General features: G+C 43.0%; 5 protein-coding genes across 11 annotated transcripts; 2 read left to right on the top strand and 3 right to left on the bottom strand.

Annotated features, from left to right (window-relative positions):
- Positions 1-41: 41 nt before the first annotated feature.
- On the bottom strand, positions 42-3,778 carry LOC145709785 (uncharacterized). The gene is made up of 10 exons (XM_081787488.1): positions 3,382-3,778; positions 2,210-3,306; positions 1,872-2,166; positions 1,655-1,800; positions 1,227-1,614; positions 1,002-1,187; positions 878-957; positions 577-834; positions 430-532; positions 42-386 (listed from the first exon to the last, which is right to left on the bottom strand). The coding sequence occupies exons 1-10, from the start codon at positions 3,776-3,778 to the stop codon at positions 157-159; spliced, it is 3,180 nt and encodes a 1,059-aa protein (XP_081643614.1). The 3' UTR covers positions 42-156.
- Positions 3,779-3,822: 44 nt separating this feature from the next.
- On the bottom strand, positions 3,823-5,238 carry LOC145709795 (uncharacterized). Its single transcript, XM_081787503.1, has 4 exons — positions 5,082-5,238; positions 4,745-4,919; positions 4,276-4,637; positions 3,823-4,232 (listed from the first exon to the last, which is right to left on the bottom strand). The coding sequence occupies exons 1-4, from the start codon at positions 5,109-5,111 to the stop codon at positions 3,825-3,827; spliced, it is 975 nt and encodes a 324-aa protein (XP_081643629.1). The 5' UTR covers positions 5,112-5,238; the 3' UTR covers positions 3,823-3,824.
- Positions 5,239-6,311: 1,073 nt separating this feature from the next.
- Positions 6,312-8,915, top strand: LOC145707258 (uncharacterized). 4 transcript variants are annotated; one of them, XM_081784754.1, is made up of 6 exons: positions 6,315-6,477; positions 6,977-7,171; positions 7,469-7,661; positions 7,701-7,857; positions 8,124-8,238; positions 8,283-8,912. In XM_081784754.1, the coding sequence occupies exons 3-6, from the start codon at positions 7,501-7,503 to the stop codon at positions 8,417-8,419; spliced, it is 570 nt and encodes a 189-aa protein (XP_081640880.1). In that variant the 5' UTR covers positions 6,315-6,477; positions 6,977-7,171; positions 7,469-7,500; the 3' UTR covers positions 8,420-8,912. The 4 variants fall into 4 exon arrangements, with proteins under 4 accessions (XP_081640882.1, XP_081640880.1, XP_081640881.1 ...); XM_081784755.1 differs by lacking the exon at positions 6,315-6,477 and adding an exon at positions 6,505-6,530; XM_081784753.1 differs by lacking the exon at positions 6,315-6,477 and adding an exon at positions 6,510-6,816.
- Positions 8,819-10,234, bottom strand: LOC145707260 (uncharacterized). The gene is made up of 4 exons (XM_081784757.1): positions 10,098-10,234; positions 9,683-10,033; positions 9,233-9,635; positions 8,819-9,191 (listed from the first exon to the last, which is right to left on the bottom strand). Exons 3-4 carry the CDS (start codon positions 9,407-9,409, stop codon positions 8,931-8,933), a joined length of 438 nt encoding a protein of 145 aa, XP_081640883.1. The 5' UTR covers positions 9,410-9,635; positions 9,683-10,033; positions 10,098-10,234; the 3' UTR covers positions 8,819-8,930.
- Positions 10,235-11,515: 1,281 nt separating this feature from the next.
- On the top strand, positions 11,516-14,852 carry LOC145708621 (uncharacterized). 4 transcript variants are annotated; one of them, XM_081786312.1, is made up of 8 exons: positions 11,516-11,776; positions 12,169-12,445; positions 12,486-12,603; positions 12,738-13,250; positions 13,443-13,676; positions 13,718-14,052; positions 14,094-14,440; positions 14,487-14,852. In XM_081786312.1, exons 1-8 carry the CDS (start codon positions 11,752-11,754, stop codon positions 14,687-14,689), a joined length of 2,052 nt encoding a protein of 683 aa, XP_081642438.1. In that variant the 5' UTR covers positions 11,516-11,751; the 3' UTR covers positions 14,690-14,852. The 4 variants fall into 4 exon arrangements, with proteins under 4 accessions (XP_081642438.1, XP_081642437.1, XP_081642440.1 ...); XM_081786311.1 differs by having other exon boundaries at positions 14,478-14,852; XM_081786314.1 differs by having other exon boundaries at positions 11,519-11,776; positions 12,738-13,142; positions 14,478-14,852.
- Positions 14,853-15,758: the final 906 nt, after the last annotated feature.

Raw genomic sequence — 15,758 nt, 5'->3', positions numbered from 1 at the left:
TAAATTGAATAAATAACCATCTTGAACAAAAAGACTTTTTGTCTCGCGTTATTCATTATCATTATAGAACATAGAAGCAGTAAGATATCCACGCGATAAAAGCTCGCGTATTTTTTTTCAATGAGTTTTGTTCAATGGATGTAAATTTGGTAAAGGCTAGGGGTAAGACATGGGCGTATTTCGCTCAGAAATCTGCCTCAATTTAAGAATAAGCCGATTTCCAAGAGATCGTCGAGTTCGTGCCATTGTTTGTCTGCTGCTGCAGCAGTTGGAGAAAGGTTGGTTGAAGTCCATGTCGATCCGAATTTCGGAATAGGGGGTTACGTTCATTTTCGCAACAACGGAGATCGTGAAGCCGAATTGGCTAGGCTCGGGTTGTACGGTTGCTGAAAATTTTAAATGATAAATAGTCTCATAAACTTCTCTTACCAGATTTGATATCGCAAGGTGGGTATTCCGCTGGAGATGTAGCGTCAGCGGGGAGAAGACTGACAGCCATATTCAACGCCCATTGGTGGTTTTCGTTTACATTCTGGTTTACATTTTTAACGCTTTCTGTAATCGCGGAGTTTTTACCTGTTGGAGTTCCATGTATTGAATGTTAAGTTCAGCTTTTCGCTCAGCGTAGAACTTCTTGCGAGCTTCACATTGTTTCATCTCGTGATGAAGCTCTTCCAATTTGACTTTGAGGCTATAATACTCGGAGCAGACAGAGCTTAGGGAAGAGTCACAGGCTGCGCAACTCTCTTGGAAAAGAGAGGAGCATTGCTGGGAGTCGCGTTCGAGAATTCCACCGCAAGTGATATCTTGGGCTGGGGTGGGTTCCTTGGTTGGCTAAAACCAGTTTAGCATGACGTATGCAAAGGAAAGTAATTACAGGTGGAGCAGGCATGACAAATGGCTCATCCTCGCGATGCTCGATTTCAATTCGTTCGAGTGGCTCCTGATTATCTTGATCTATATAAAAAATGAATGCCGATTCCGATTTGATTTAGGGTCACCTCCATAATCAGGATTCTCGTCACATTCTACTGGCTCAGGATTGGCATCAGGATAATCAACATATCGGATGCACGCCTCTTCTTCGCAGGGGATAGCTTCGAAGGCGCTTCCAGGGCAGCCTACGTCACCTGGCCGTCCATTGATGCACTCACGAGTTCGTTGTTGTGTTCCACGGTCACAAGTTACTTAATAGATAAAATACTGAAAACTAGTTCAATGCCCACCAGAACACTGTCCATACTCGCTCCATTCACTCCAGTATTCGCATTCTCGTCTAGCACCGTAGCACATGCTCACAACGACGGAGGTGCCCTCGCATCCAATTTCTCCTTCTCTCCCATGGACACATTCGCGTGTTCTTGTCCTCTCACCTTCTCCACAAGTGACGGAACAAGAAGAAAATGATCCCCAAATAGACCAGAAGGGACATTGACGACTGGCTTCGCACTCGACAGCTTCTTCGGGCTCTCCGATACATCCATCGTCGCCGATGTTTCCGTTGCGACAATCACGAACTCGAGTTCTCAGGCCTTCTCCACAAGACACAGAGCAAGCGGTAAATTCGCTCCATGGTGTCCACTCGGGACATGCTATTTGCTCGGCATAACAGATCTTCATTAAATTTTATGAGATGAAATCTGATCCAAGTTACCTTTCTCTCGTTTGCTCGTCCCTCGCATCCAGGTTCTCCAGGCTCGCCATTGACACACTGACGTTCTCTTACTTGAGCTCCTCGACCACATGTGGCGGAGCAACCAGTCCACTCGCACCACTGAGTCCAGAGTGCACACTCCCTTCCTAGTTTTATGTTATGTCATTAATCTGTCGTTGACGATGTAGTAAATGATGATCTACAAAACTAATAGTACCTGTATCACAAGGTTCTTGTCGAGCAGCAGGTCCAACACAACCGGGCTCATTGATTCGTCCATTTTGGCAAGTCCTAAAGTATGAGCGAACACCTTGACCACAGGTGACTGAGCATTCGGCAGCGATTTTCCAATCGGACCAAGTCGGACACTCAGGGTGAATAAGGTTTGTGCAAGCTTCCTGTTGAGTCTTCGGTCCCTGGCACTCGCCACCATACATGCAGGAGCGAGTTCGCTCTCGGGTACCAGCACCGCAAGTTGCAGAGCATTCTGTCCAGAAACCCCAGTGGGCCCACTAAAAACGTCTTAGTTTCACCATATTTTTACAAAAAACTAACGGTATTGCATGGCTTGGGTACTGGCAGGCACTCTCTGTATTGTACATCGTCTCCAATGTTACAATTTTCAACTGGAAGATTGGACACTACTTGTCGGTCGATTTCACAATTTCGGCGTCGAACTTGAGTTCCTTTTTCGTTTCCGTTTGCGCAGTTGATGTCGCATGAGCTCCACGAACCCCAAATCGCCCACTCAGCTGGATTTTCAACGAGCTGGTTCATATTTTCTTCTAGACTGGAATAGTAATCTGAGTCTACTGTGCTGTCATCGTACGACTGTGAACCATCATACGAATAGTCGTCTGGATTTGGTCTTGAGGGGAAATTATCAACAGGGACGCTGCTAGAGTCGGTATTTGGCTGAACTGGAGCATTTCGACCTGGGGTCGTGCGCTGAGGAGCGACATAAGGTGCATCAGTTTCTGGGTAATAAGGTCGTCGAGTTGGTGATTGTGTTGGTTGAGGCTGTGGTTGACCAGAGCCATTGAAGGAGAAGTCGATTCGTGTATTTGTCTGCGTATTGGTCCACTCATTGATCTTGTTTCGGGTTTGATCGTAAAGCGACTGAGCTTGATTGCATGGTGAGTTGGAATCATCAGGGTTGCACCCGCCGCCAGAAGTTCGTCCAACGATGTTGATATTAACTCGAGTGTTATGGCAGTTTCCACTGGACATACACTTTTCTGTTGCGCGACTGAGCTCTCCTTTGAGGTTTGTCAAAAGCTGTGTTACCATCATATTCGTTTGTGCTTCCCCATGTTGAGAGTTGAGCATTGAGCATGCTGAGTTGTATCCACCCTGCTTGGCGAGTTCGCTTAGTCGACGAGCTTCTTCTTGGCGAGCACGCTCGGCAGCTTCTTTGGCAGCTTGTTCGATGGCGCATTGAGAAACCGCTCGTCGAGTTTTTGTTGGGTAGTATCGTCGAGAACGAGCAAGTCCTTCTCGCAAATTCCTGGTGCATCTACCGGTGTTACATCCGCTGCGCATGTGCGCTCGCTGGCGATTTAGTCGACTTAAGCCAAGATTCATTATTTCTTCTAGGTTTTCTGGAATGCCACCAGTTCCTTCCCAAGAGTAAGAAAAGGTATTTCCATTCTCTAAGAAAAAGATTACCTTTTTTCGAACTTTGGCCGTAAATGACGCAAACATCACAAAAACAAATATTGCTTCACCTGTAATTTTGCCATTGCCGCTGTTTTCAAGTGAAACAAGATCACGTCTGACTTCACCAAATAAGTCTCGTCCATGACCGACCTCTGCTCGTTCCTGGAATCCGCAAGGGCCGCTGTTAGCCACGGGGTTTTGGCGGAATGCAGAACTTCCCTGTTGCTGCTGTCCACAGCCTCCACACTCTGAGCAGCCACCAGTCATGGAGGACCCGAGACTCTGCGCCTGAGGAAAGCTGCCGCCGGATGATGATGTCATTCGGAAGGACGACGATGAAGTTCGAGGACCCGATCCCGAGCTACCACTCATTGAATACGAAAATCGTGATGCACCAGAAGAGTCAGATCTATCCTGCCCAAAAGCACCAGCTCTTTGATTCCATAGATTTTCAAAGCGGGACATTTGTTCCTTTCAATTTGGATTAAACATGGCTACTGACTCTAATTATTTACGACAAATTATATGAAATCAAAATTTCTGTATGTTTCCACCATTCCTTGTGCTGCTGGATACATTCGTAAGAGTCACATTCGATTTCCTTTCCATTAATATTGGCTCTAAATTGCACCTTCGCATTTTCATTTTGCATCATGTCGTCAAGAGATCCCAATGAGCCCATCGCCGCGCCTGTGTTGCCGTTTCCTCCACTTGAGGACATCGAAACTTGGTAAGACGAGCTCCGCGAAACTGGACTGACAACTTCTTTAAACTCCGCAAAAGAATTTCCTGGTTCACAGTCAGCTTCCGGTTCCGTAACCTTTTGAGTCATTGTAGTTCTGATCATTTCCAATGCTTGGGTCATGGAAGGAACAGACTCGCCATTGACCGAAATTTGAATATTCATTCCAGAAGAAGGCTTTAAATTTTAAGTCTCTATAAATAAGACAAGTGAAAGATACCTGAACAGGGGTAGGCCGAGGAGGAAATCTATCAATATTACTTCCGATGCTTTGATCAGTTCTTTCTGGCTCTTCGCAAGGCGAGTCGGGCCTTGTCTTGCACGGGGGTTCAATAATTTCCATTGGGTCGGGCTCCAAAGAGGCACAGTTGTTTCTGTAGTAATCCTGGCATTTCTCCATGATGCACGTGTTGCAGGATTTATGCATTGATGTGAAATTTGTCTGGCACTGCTGATTTTGTTCTTCGTGCAAGATCTCGAAAGCTTTATAGGAATCCTGTAGAGCAGCGAGCTGTTCATCTTCTGACGCCATAAGCTCGTCGTACTGATCCATCGCGTCCATTAACAAGGTCATTCTGGCTATTTAAGGTGCTCATAGCGATGTCACTCAAAATCAAGCGACCATCCCGGTGTCGTTAGTCACGTGATCAAACACAACTTTGCCGTTACAACTTTAGGCACCTTCCCTACTTCATTGCTGGCTTCGTTATACTTTCCCATAAATTGGCAGCTGACTTCGTTTGCAAGCGAGGTTTTCTGGGCTTCTGTAAATTCAAATTTCTGGATTGAACGAGCAGCTCTAGGTTGATGCCTCCAAACTTGGCCAGCTACTCCATCCATAAGAAGGAGAGCGGCAAAGAAGACCTTATCATATAATTAGTGTCGATTCTCTCGGAAAAACTTCTGACGGATGAAAAAGCGAGAAATACTTGTATTTTCATCCGTAAGCATGTTTAAATTATTTTCTCAGCGTTGTTTAAAAATATCCGGGGTTTCACTGTTTTAATTTCTCGTTTATTGAGGTACCTGCCAGGCCTTCCTGTGCGAACTCTTCATTGCTTCTGAGGAATACTGAAATTATGAAAAAGTCGTGTGGTGTATTTGAATGAAGTGTCTTCTCAGTTTGTTGATCAGAAACAAATAAATACTTCTTGTACTCTTTGGTCCAGATTCGGTACTGCTCTGACAAGAAACTCTCGCCAAATCATCCGTCAGCCTAATTTAATGGTCTCATTCAGACCCTAAAATACCACAAGGAAAGTGCAACCCAAGTACTTCGAAGCGGAAAAGAGAATCTTATAGGCAATTAGGATATCAAGACAAAGCTTCCACAGACGGTTCTGCGAGGACGGATTATCCGCAGACACAGGAATCGACGACGGACAAAACTATTTTATTGATACTCAAGTCCGTCGACGTTTCATTACTAGGTCAAAGTTGAATTGCAAAAACTGTCTAAATTTTCTTCGTCACGCGGCCAAAATTTCGACAAAATGACAACCTTTGCATCTCTTCATAACGACGAATAGATTGACTTCTTGTCACATCGGTGCTTCTGTTGAACTAATGCTGCTCCGATGGACTCTTGTTAGTTTGATTAACGTACCTATTATTGAGGATTTCATAGCCTAAATATAGTTTTTTGACTAATATTGCAGAAACTTGGAGATAATCCGCTTACTGATCTGGTGGATCCGAGGGAATTACAAGTCTGTCACTCCCAAACGAGAGTCTAGATTCCGGCGAGCTTTCTTCTGACAGTCAGATTCTTTTCCCCGTCAACGCTAGACAAGCTGGAGAATGCTCTTACAATTGTACATGGTTCTTAGATTAGAAGAAAAAAGACTTGTGAAAGATGATATTATTATTTAAAATAGGCTAAAAACGATTCTCGCAGACGTCTGTGTGGTCACATTCCGCAACGCTGATTGTATTGCGCCACCACCTGGAGCAAAAACATTTCCAGCACGTTCCATCGCCTGATCCCGTGATGCGTGCTTGCAAAACACAGCGGGAAGTACTCTTCTGTGCTTCGGACTATTTCGCGCAAAAAGAGTGCAGTGGATTCTTCCAGGTCGACCTAATCGGAGCCCAGTGCCCGAGGGCGCATTCTTCATTATCAAGGCTTTGATATCTAACGTGACGAATCTGGCTCATACTAGACATTACCAGAACGGAACCGACGTTCCCTTGAGCATCAAGAATCATCATTTCATCTCTCGGCGAGAAAGCTTGAAAGGCTCAACACGTTAAGATTACTAAGCGATAAGTGTTTTGCGCCACCAGCAGCACCACCATCGAAATTTCATAATATAGTGAGACCAGCTCACAGACACACACCTAAACTTCAGTTTTTATTTTTTCGTCATATTTTTATCATAAGAGCTGGAAAAGAAAAATAACATCAAACTAAAAATTGCAGGTAAGAGTCTTGCTCTAACAGAGAATTCGCTATCATCAGAGTAGAAAGACTAAGTATTCTAATTTTTGTACATTTGAAGTCTGCCTTTCCATGTTCGAACAATTGATAAATCTCATAAATTCAGTTGAATATTATCCTTGCGTAAGTCGATTCTAGCGCACGTTCTGGCGATTAGTTCTAGTAAACTAAAGTACATCCGACTGAACGTGCTACTTATTCTGCTGAGAAAGAATCCGGCGCTAGAAATAAGCTGATTCTGGTGAGCCAGAGGGTAGGACTTGACTCCCGCATGTTGGGGAAACAAGCACGGGCGGGATGATAAAGAAATAATAGAAAGAGGTGGGGAATTACCGAGGAATATTCTTCTGAGAAGTGGCCTGAGGCTCCATCCCAGGCGGAGGAGGGTTTTTGTCAACCACGAACAAGCTTATTCCAAAGGCGTCGTTTCGGAATAACTTTTAAATCTCAACTAACCTTCCCTGACTTATCACGTGTTCAGCGTGATTGGCGATACTGTGCTGCACCAACACCACGGCGGGAGAGAACTTAAGTGCTGTCGCAGTTATTTCACGTGCGGCGCACATTCCGAGAAAGTATTTTCGAGAGAAATAATAAATCCCCAACACCGCTTATACCAGCCAAGAAAAAAAAACTAGAAAACAGCGCAGATAACAAACAATTTTGTCTAACCGAGGTATGATATACAGTTACAGGCTGCCATTTGAAACAGGCACTGGCGTGCTCAAAACATTTGAGAGGCTATTTCAAGAATGTAAATTTCGTTGATGCAAAAACAGATTATTGCAAACCCTCTGTTAAAATAACAGGAGGCTCGCGATAATTAAAAAGGCACTCATATTTAGAGCTGCTAACTGTCAAGAACATGGGCGGACTTGAACAGTTAGTGGGTTTATTGCTGGCGCTAAAGGCTAACTCGTCTATTTAAAAGTTCTCGCAATCGCCGCCGCCGGAAAATAACGAAATCATTTAGATTGCGGAGAAGCAGTCATCATTCTACTCAAGATGTCGCCAGATGAAATAGACCTGGTCCTTTTCAACAGGAACACCTCGATTCATTTGGAAGAAGGAATCAACGTTCTGGATCAGGTGCTCGGACATCAGCTGGACCACTGTCAATCGGAAATCAAGTGCATTCAAGATCTGCCCTCGTTGATCAAGCAAGAGTATGTTATTCAAGTCAGACGGTTTCTAGGAGTGTTTAGATACTTGGAAGATGAAATATTCGGCTCTGGGCAGTCGACACCTATCCAGAGTCCCGCTCGCTCGTCCGGGAACGAAAGCTGCAGTGCTGCTCCACGAAGAGTGAAGGGCCACTACGATCACTACAAAGATACCTCTGGGAAGATCAACCTCGAACTGGTGAGTTTAAATTACTCTTCTTTTGATCACGGGACACACGTGAAGGAATTTCCGTACTTTGGCCCGAGGAAAGTAGCTACTTGTCAAATCTCAGTCACTGCATGATTCGGACAGTGACGACACTTTTAGTCATCCCTTTTTAGAACGTGCCAATCTAGGAAAACACCTGCCTGTCACGTTCAAATGCTAATCCTTATTAAACACTTGCAGAACTTACTCATTGTTGAATACTTCCTTTTGGAATCCATGTCATCAAAGTTGTCTAGATTTCTGATGAAATGGAGCGTGCACGAGTGGAAGCAAAACGAGTGAAAAACCGAGAAGCAGCAGCCAAAAGCCGTGCGAAGAAAAAAAAGCAAACCGAGGCGTTAGAAAAGAAAGGTTAGTTTCTCTCCACTTGAAAATATGCTCTACTGAAAACTTAGTGGGAGTTCTTCGAGCGGCGACGAACGAAGTATCGGAAGAGATTCACCTGCTGAGGGAGCAAGCAAATGGCCTACGAGCAATTCTGAGTGAGCATGAACGGCTGTGTGGAGCAAGTGGTGGCTACGAATCAGACTAATCATGCTCTGCCTCTTCGACTAGTCAAACAGCAAGCCTACTTCAGGAGAACGCCATTCTAATATTATTTTTTTCACCTTCCGACTGTCAAGATAACACACTTTTTATGAAAAGACTATTTCCGAGCCTCTGCTTTTTGTAACAACAGATAAATTGTAATTGGTGGCCATACAAAATAAGTTCAAGTAATTATGCTCTGTTTTTATAAAATGAACAAGTCTGATTAAAATGTCTTATCATTCTATTTATCTTCTTTCTTCTTTCTTTTTATCAATCTCACGACCCTTAAAATCTCTATTTCTGAATAATATAGTCTATAGATTATACAGAAGGTCTCTTCAGTGCAAAATGTGTGCCATCTGTCTTACGTGCTAAACAAAAACATACCGAACGGTTAAACAACTTTTTGATACTGTATTGAAGCTGGTGGCTTATAAATCCGAAACAAGTGTTTGTGACTGTATATTTTCGCAGATTTATGCTAGACATCTACCTAAAATTTGCTAGGGAATCTATATGCTACAGTTAGAGAAGCACGCAGTTGTTACATTTATGACAGTTGTTGAAGCATCCAGGAACGTTACAAATACAGCAGCATTGAGCAGGATAATCTTTAAGGAGTTGAAAAGTGATAGAAAATAATGACAAAGGCTTGTAAAGTTGTCAACTATTTCTTCGGAGTAAATCGTTTTATTGTTACCCGCGATCCAGAAGATTCCATCATCATCGTCGAGCTCGTATTTGACTTCAAAAACAGGCACAGATTGAAGTTTCTAAAGACCATGATTTTAATGAGTTTTCAAAATTGACTAACATGAGTCATTCGCCAGAGATTGCATCTTCCATTGTTGAGTCCTCTATGTCTTCCTACCAATCGCTTGGAATTCTGAGCGACTTCTTCTGGCTCAAAGTGAGTTATGGCGCCGACCCTTCTTCCAGCAGAGAACATAATCTTGTCGCCTGTTGCTGCGTGAATAACGTCATCGTCCATTTTTGTCTTTTCATCTTAATTAAGTTTTCGCAACCTGTGTGGGAAAATGTTTCTTTGCATCATAACGAAAACCATAAATATATAATCATCGAAGATTGTCTTAAAAGTGGTGACCACGACTTTGTACCAAACGAGTCGACCAGAGCCGTCGCAAGTTCCACATGTCACTCGCCCAGAACCATAACATCTCGGACAGTTTGCTCTATATTGTCGACCCTCTGAATCTCTAAAACATCAGCAGTGATGCAACTTGTAACCAAAAAATAAACCAACGTTCTATTGATTCGCCCACTTCCACGGCAGCGCGTGCATCGAACACGGCCGCTGCCTCTACATCTATGGCAAGTCCAAACTTCTTCCGTGTGGTTTAGTTTTGTATCGTACGTACTGTCGACCTCGTACTCCACTGGGTTCGACGCCTCGTCTTCAGGGTAAAACGGTTTCGGTACGGCGATGTCCCACATGCGTGAGACTTCGCCATCATCGTCAATCCACCCTCCATGCTTCATACGCAATTTTAAAGTATTCAATTTAGTTGATGATCAATTGACAATGAAAAAGCCCTGAATATGGTCGGTGGCGTCTTACGATCCTCCTTGTCTCTGTGTAAGAAGCAATTTGGTACTAGAACTTTGTGTTACGATCCGACTCTATTCCGATATTTTTGATTTTCCCAGTTTTTAAAGACCTTAAAAGCAGTCGACGATGTGACTGACTTGACTTCTAATTTCTTCGCAGGGCGTCGGCCCCAGCAGCAATGATCGTCAATGTAATCAAGAAGAGCTTTTAAGGCTTCCCTCTTGCTCATCTCTTTCCCAACTTGACATAGTTTATATTATCTATCATCTGTTTTAATAGAATTTTTAAACTACGGGGCTAGAGATATTTCAGGTTCGTCTTCGTCTGAGCTAAGAACGTCTTAAATTGTTCACGTGAGAGAAGAATACCTTTCTGACATGTCTCTTTCGCTTCCTGAATCTGACTCGTTTCCAGATGAAATTTCACTCTTTAGCCGATTTACTACAGTTGTCTATTAAAAAGTCAACGTTTGAATGAACTATTCAGAATTGTAAACCACTTTCCTCATCTTCTTTAGGTTCTTTATTTTGTAGACTTGGATGAACAGCATTTTTTGCAGCGCGTTTCCATTTCGAATTACCGTCGTCATTCTTATCTTCTTCGCCGTCTTCTTTTACCCCGCTTTCTTGGTTTTCCTCTTCTCTGTCTTCACTTTCATCCTCATCTCTTTTCTCTGTTTCATCTTCAAATGCTCGATTCTCGACTCCTTCTTCAGCCTTCTCTGACATTATTTTCGGCACTTGACTTCCTATCTATCAAGTGCACGTTTTATGTATAATACAGCAGCCGCCTTGTAATGAAAAGAAGATATCCTCTTACATGGAGTTATTATTCAGTCGCCACAACTTATGAAAATTGCATTGTCATGACTATTTAAAGCACTTCTCGATAAGAATATTTTTTCCACACATTAGCCTTATAATAACGCCCTTATTATTTGAAAAATCAAGTCAAATAATTCCCACCGTGAAAGTAGCTTCTCATGGGCCACCAATCTACTTTCATCGGGATTTTAGAAAACGGCCACTTGTTTAGATTTCTTCCATGGATGAGTATCTTATTCGTTATTATATTACTTAAATTGAGAAAGAAAACAAACAGTTGCCGAAGTTAAATCCAACAAACTAAGATGTCGGGAAGGAAAACCGTGGAGTGAGTTGAAAACAAACTTTTTGAAGGTTCTCATTCAGCCAAGAAGTAAGCGTTCCAAAGTCCAGCAAAGACTTCGAAAGAGAGAATACACAGCTGATGGCAATGGAAAATGCCTGAAAGCAATTGCTGAAAAAATCTGCCACTGAGGGGAAAAGTTAGAAACGGAGTTGGAAATGTTAGAAAAATAAGATGATCCGCGTGAAGATGAGCCGTAGATTGGGTAAAAATTAATGATTGCAATCATTTGGGGGACCGAAATTTTGGGTGTCCCTTTTCGTCTGGGCAATTGCGGGGTTTGGTGATGGGTGGCGAGGGTCGCGCGCGGTCGAGTCGATAGCCGCTGACGCCCACGCGCGAACCAAGGCTTCCATCTTCGCAACCGTGGCAACCTCCACCTACGCAAAGTGACCTCGCCAGCGAGTGGAACTTCACGTTAACGCTTTCGAAGACGAGCGGGATCGACAAATTTGAAGTTCGCGCCGAAATTTCTTCGCGCTCGAGTCCCTCTGCTGGCCAGCGTGGGAAAAAACGCCCCCGGTCACGTGTTCGAGCCAAGCCAACCAAAGGCTGATATTCGCGTGTTTTTTGTTTCTTGATGGAGAGTAATAGTCATGGTCAATTTTTCAGAAACTACAGGTAATGTCTACAGGCCATCATCACCAACACACCCTCAAGTCGATTCTGATTGGTTCTTTTTTACCTGGAGAGAAATTCGGTGTCGCTAAAGGAAAACTCATTTTTTCGGGATCCAAAATTTTCGACTCAAAAAGGTTCTTTGCACAAGTTTTACAAAACTCACTAATTGTATCCCATGGATATGTTTCTAGAACACTTGAAAAGGGCAAAATTGTTGTAGCTCCAAATTATTGTTTCTACCTGCACAAGTGGGCATTGAAAACAACTAAAATACTGTTTCTTTCTTTTCAACCTAAGAATGTGTTTCGTTTCAGTAAAAATTCTTATTCTGTGAATATCTACATCATCCAAACTTCAACTGCATTGCCCCGCACCATAACAAATTTATTTAGTTGACGAAAAGCCAGTGTCAGTAAATGGCATGGAAAATCTGAAAGCGAAGAATGAACCTAGCACAACGAAGAAAAACGGGAGCCAGAAAGAGAACCGCGATCTGCTCAAGGTTAAGGATGCGACGATAAGACAACAGGCGCAGGAAATAAAGAATCTGCAAAACGAAATTCGCAGAATGAAGAAACAACGCGACGAGGCCGAGAGTTTTTACGAAAAAGCAAAGACTCTGAAAGCGAACTACAAGCCTGTAGCAAAATACGAGGACATTATAATCAAGTATGTTTTCTCTGTATGTTCATTTAAAAATAGGTTTCAGTCGCATGCAGAAAATCAGCGACAGAGCGGCGAAAGGGAAAACCGAAGCAGAAGCCTACAAGGAAGTGATTAGGAGCATCCCAATTCTTTCCGCCAACCAAAAAACAATTTGGGAACAGGTACATATACCACAGAAATCTCTTCTCTGGAATTTGAAGCTGAAAGTGTAGATTTACGCTCCAATACATAAGTGACGTTCTTTTTAGAGTTATATTTCATCATAGAATGTAATTCATTTCATAATTTTATTCAGGTTGATAAATACTTTCCCGAAGCCAAAATAATTGTGAAAAATTTTGGAAAGACATATCGACGTCTGCCAGAGCGCGCAAAAAAGTTGCACTTTTTCGACGAGAAAAAGTATTGCGACGCGGCTACGAACACCCCCCTTCTGGCCGACAACAAGAATACGAAATACAAGCAGCTCACTGTTCAAGAAAAATGGACTCCTATTGCGTTCAACGATATCTCGCCGAGCGATTCGAATGGCCAAACGTCGAAACCTTCAGAATCTAGTGCAATCTTTCACGGTTCTTCTTATCCAGCCTGTTCGTCGTCAAGTTCCGATAATTTCCAGCAAAACAACGCAGCTGCCAGAATCCCTGATCCTCAGCAGTCTCAAGCGACGCCATCGATAAATACCGCTCCTTTCCACCAGGTTCCAAGCCAAATCGGTGTTAGCACAGGCATGCCCTCAAATCTGAATCAAATCCATTCCATTCCATTACCCTATGATACTAAAGTCATCCAGCCCTGGATGTTCCAGGTCCGTAATTCATCGTGTTAGGTGTTAAAATATGTTTGGTCGATTCCAGAAGGTTTATTTTGCGAATCTTAAGTTATCGCCGTAAAAGCGCGTCATCGAACAAAACTTTCGGAATCGAGCAAGCCTATTTTATGCAAAATTCGCTGTAGGTGACTGCAGTCTGCAGCTTTCTTCTTTGCAATGTATTTTTAGTATGGAAGTATCATCGACCAAAAAGACCTGTCCGCAACTTCAAACCAAACCGTAGCTCCTCCAGCAGCCGCTTCAGACACAAACAGGCCTTCTCCATCGACAAATTCCGAAGCAATCAGACCTAGTCCAAGTGTATCTCCTACTGATCGTCCAATTCTCCCGAAGTCCCTTCAGCCGGTTATTGAACAGTTCCAGCAATCGATTAATTTAATGAAAACGACACCTCCCGGAAAGGTTAATCTATTTAGTCATGAAATGTATTAAACGTAATTCAGAAGCGTAAATCGCAAGAGATGTCTGAAACTAATGGCGCGATCGACCTAACTAGTGATGACGAAATCATACAGCCAGCGAAGAAAATCAACTTGAACGGGAGCGCTCCAGTTTCTCCACGCCTGATTTCCAATCCAGGGCAAACATACTCAACGACGAATCCTGTGACAATTGCAAACGGAATCCCCACAACGAACGTTCAGGCACCTTGCGTCGTGATAGCGAAAGCTCTGCCTATAAAAATCGTCAATGCTCCCACGACGGGCCGTTGTTCGCGATCGCCTAAGAACACAGACTCTTCGAGTCCAGAGTCGCCCCCGAGAAAGAATCTCCCGAGGTACGATTTCATAATAAAAAACACCAATTTTACTGATTAAGATTGTTGTATTCCGACATCCCCGAGTGCAATAAAGTGAAGCTCAACGACGGCGTTACGCGAATTCTCCCGCCCCTTCCCCCAGTTCCCAAATTCACAACGTCTTCGAAAGATGTAAATGGCATTTTACAGCAACTCCCTCATAGATTGAAGTTAAAAGCTACATTTTCATCGAACAACACGGTCGTTTGTATGTGGGACATTGACAAGACTGAAAAGGAACTGAAGGATAGAGCCAAACCAGAGTCTTTTGAGCTCTACGTCTTAAAGATTCCCGCCGAAGAGAGACGTTCAGCGCATCGAGATATCAGAGACCGAGGAATCAAATGGAAACTTATTGGCAATAAAGGTAAAGATATTCGGTACGCATAAGCTTTACAGTTGAGGTTTCTCAGACGTTATGTTTCACCGGATTCCAGTCAGATGTTCATTAAAGAACTTTCCGAAAAAAGGCGATTACATTTTCATCATACGCGCGAAGGATCGCTATGGTCGAGTTGGTGCCTTCAGCGAGTTTGCCGTGGCGAAGTCGCCCGAGCCTGGAGAGTACGTGGAAGGAATGCCTGAGGTTTCTGGGGAACCGATTTCGATTGATTAAAATATTTTCTTCACAACTTTTTTCTTTGGACTCAAAGTGCGCCAGTCATAACTGCCTCTTTTTCTGTGCCTTATGAGCCCCGTCCTCATGTTGTCTTGGACGGGGTTCTCAAAATGTATTTTTATGTTTTTCTATATTTTTGAATAAACCATGATTTACCTTATGTATCTCTTTCTGACCAGAGTCAATCTGACCGGAAAGTGGATGGATGTACCTCTTCGCATGAAAACTTATCAGTGATAAGACGCATTTGCATTGGTATTTTGTGGGCGCGGCAGGAAAGCTCACAGTAAGTGAGAATAGACAAGACTTCCCACAGTGACACTCTGTGCTCTCCCCAGTTCACGTTCATTAGTAAGAGAAGACCCTCATCTGCTCAAGGGAAGTTTTTCAAACAACAAAGCGTATAAATTCTTATTGACAGTACTTCTTTCGTGATGAAGATATTTCACACGCTCGGGAGAGTCTTTTTGAAACCATGGAACCGTCCTACTCAAGTTCAAGAACAACAAACAAAAAAAGCTTGGCTCCAAAACAATAATTGGGCAAAAGAAGCAATAAAGATTTTAAGATGCGTCCGTGAATTTTTTGATCGATCAAGACTCTCACTTGGCTCCAGTCCAAGATCATTTTTTGGGTTCATTGTGACCTCTGTTGATGTTTAATATAATACGATAGCTAAAACATAAAAAATAAATAATATGCTTCCTTTGTCTTAATATTTGCTTGCAAAAATTAAGAGTAAGTGCGAATTCGTTCTCCACGTCAAGAGCATTTTATCTGATGCAAGGAATACACTTTCTTTGAAAATAAGTAGATGTCGAGAAAAATGAAAAAGGGACAGTTTATGAACAATACTTATTCTTACTTCTTTGCTCAATTATCCGTAATTCGGGGGACATGATTATTTAGGAAAAGTTGACTTAAAATGTATAAATTTTAATTGATTGATTCTCAAGAGAAGCGCCCGCAGGGTTGACAGTATTGTTGTCCCGATATTATAGTCTATTGCCCTGAAGGTTACTTCTTATGAGCATTGCCCGGTCGTACAGAGCGTGGCCGCCCCAAC

The sequence above is a fragment of the Oikopleura dioica genome, chromosome XSR, assembly GCF_907165135.1.
Source record: "Oikopleura dioica chromosome XSR, OKI2018_I68_1.0, whole genome shotgun sequence".
Classification (NCBI taxonomy): Eukaryota; Metazoa; Chordata; class Appendicularia; order Copelata; family Oikopleuridae; genus Oikopleura; species Oikopleura dioica.
The sequence above is the reverse complement of the archived record's forward strand: the minus strand, read 5'-3'. Positions and strand labels throughout refer to the sequence as shown.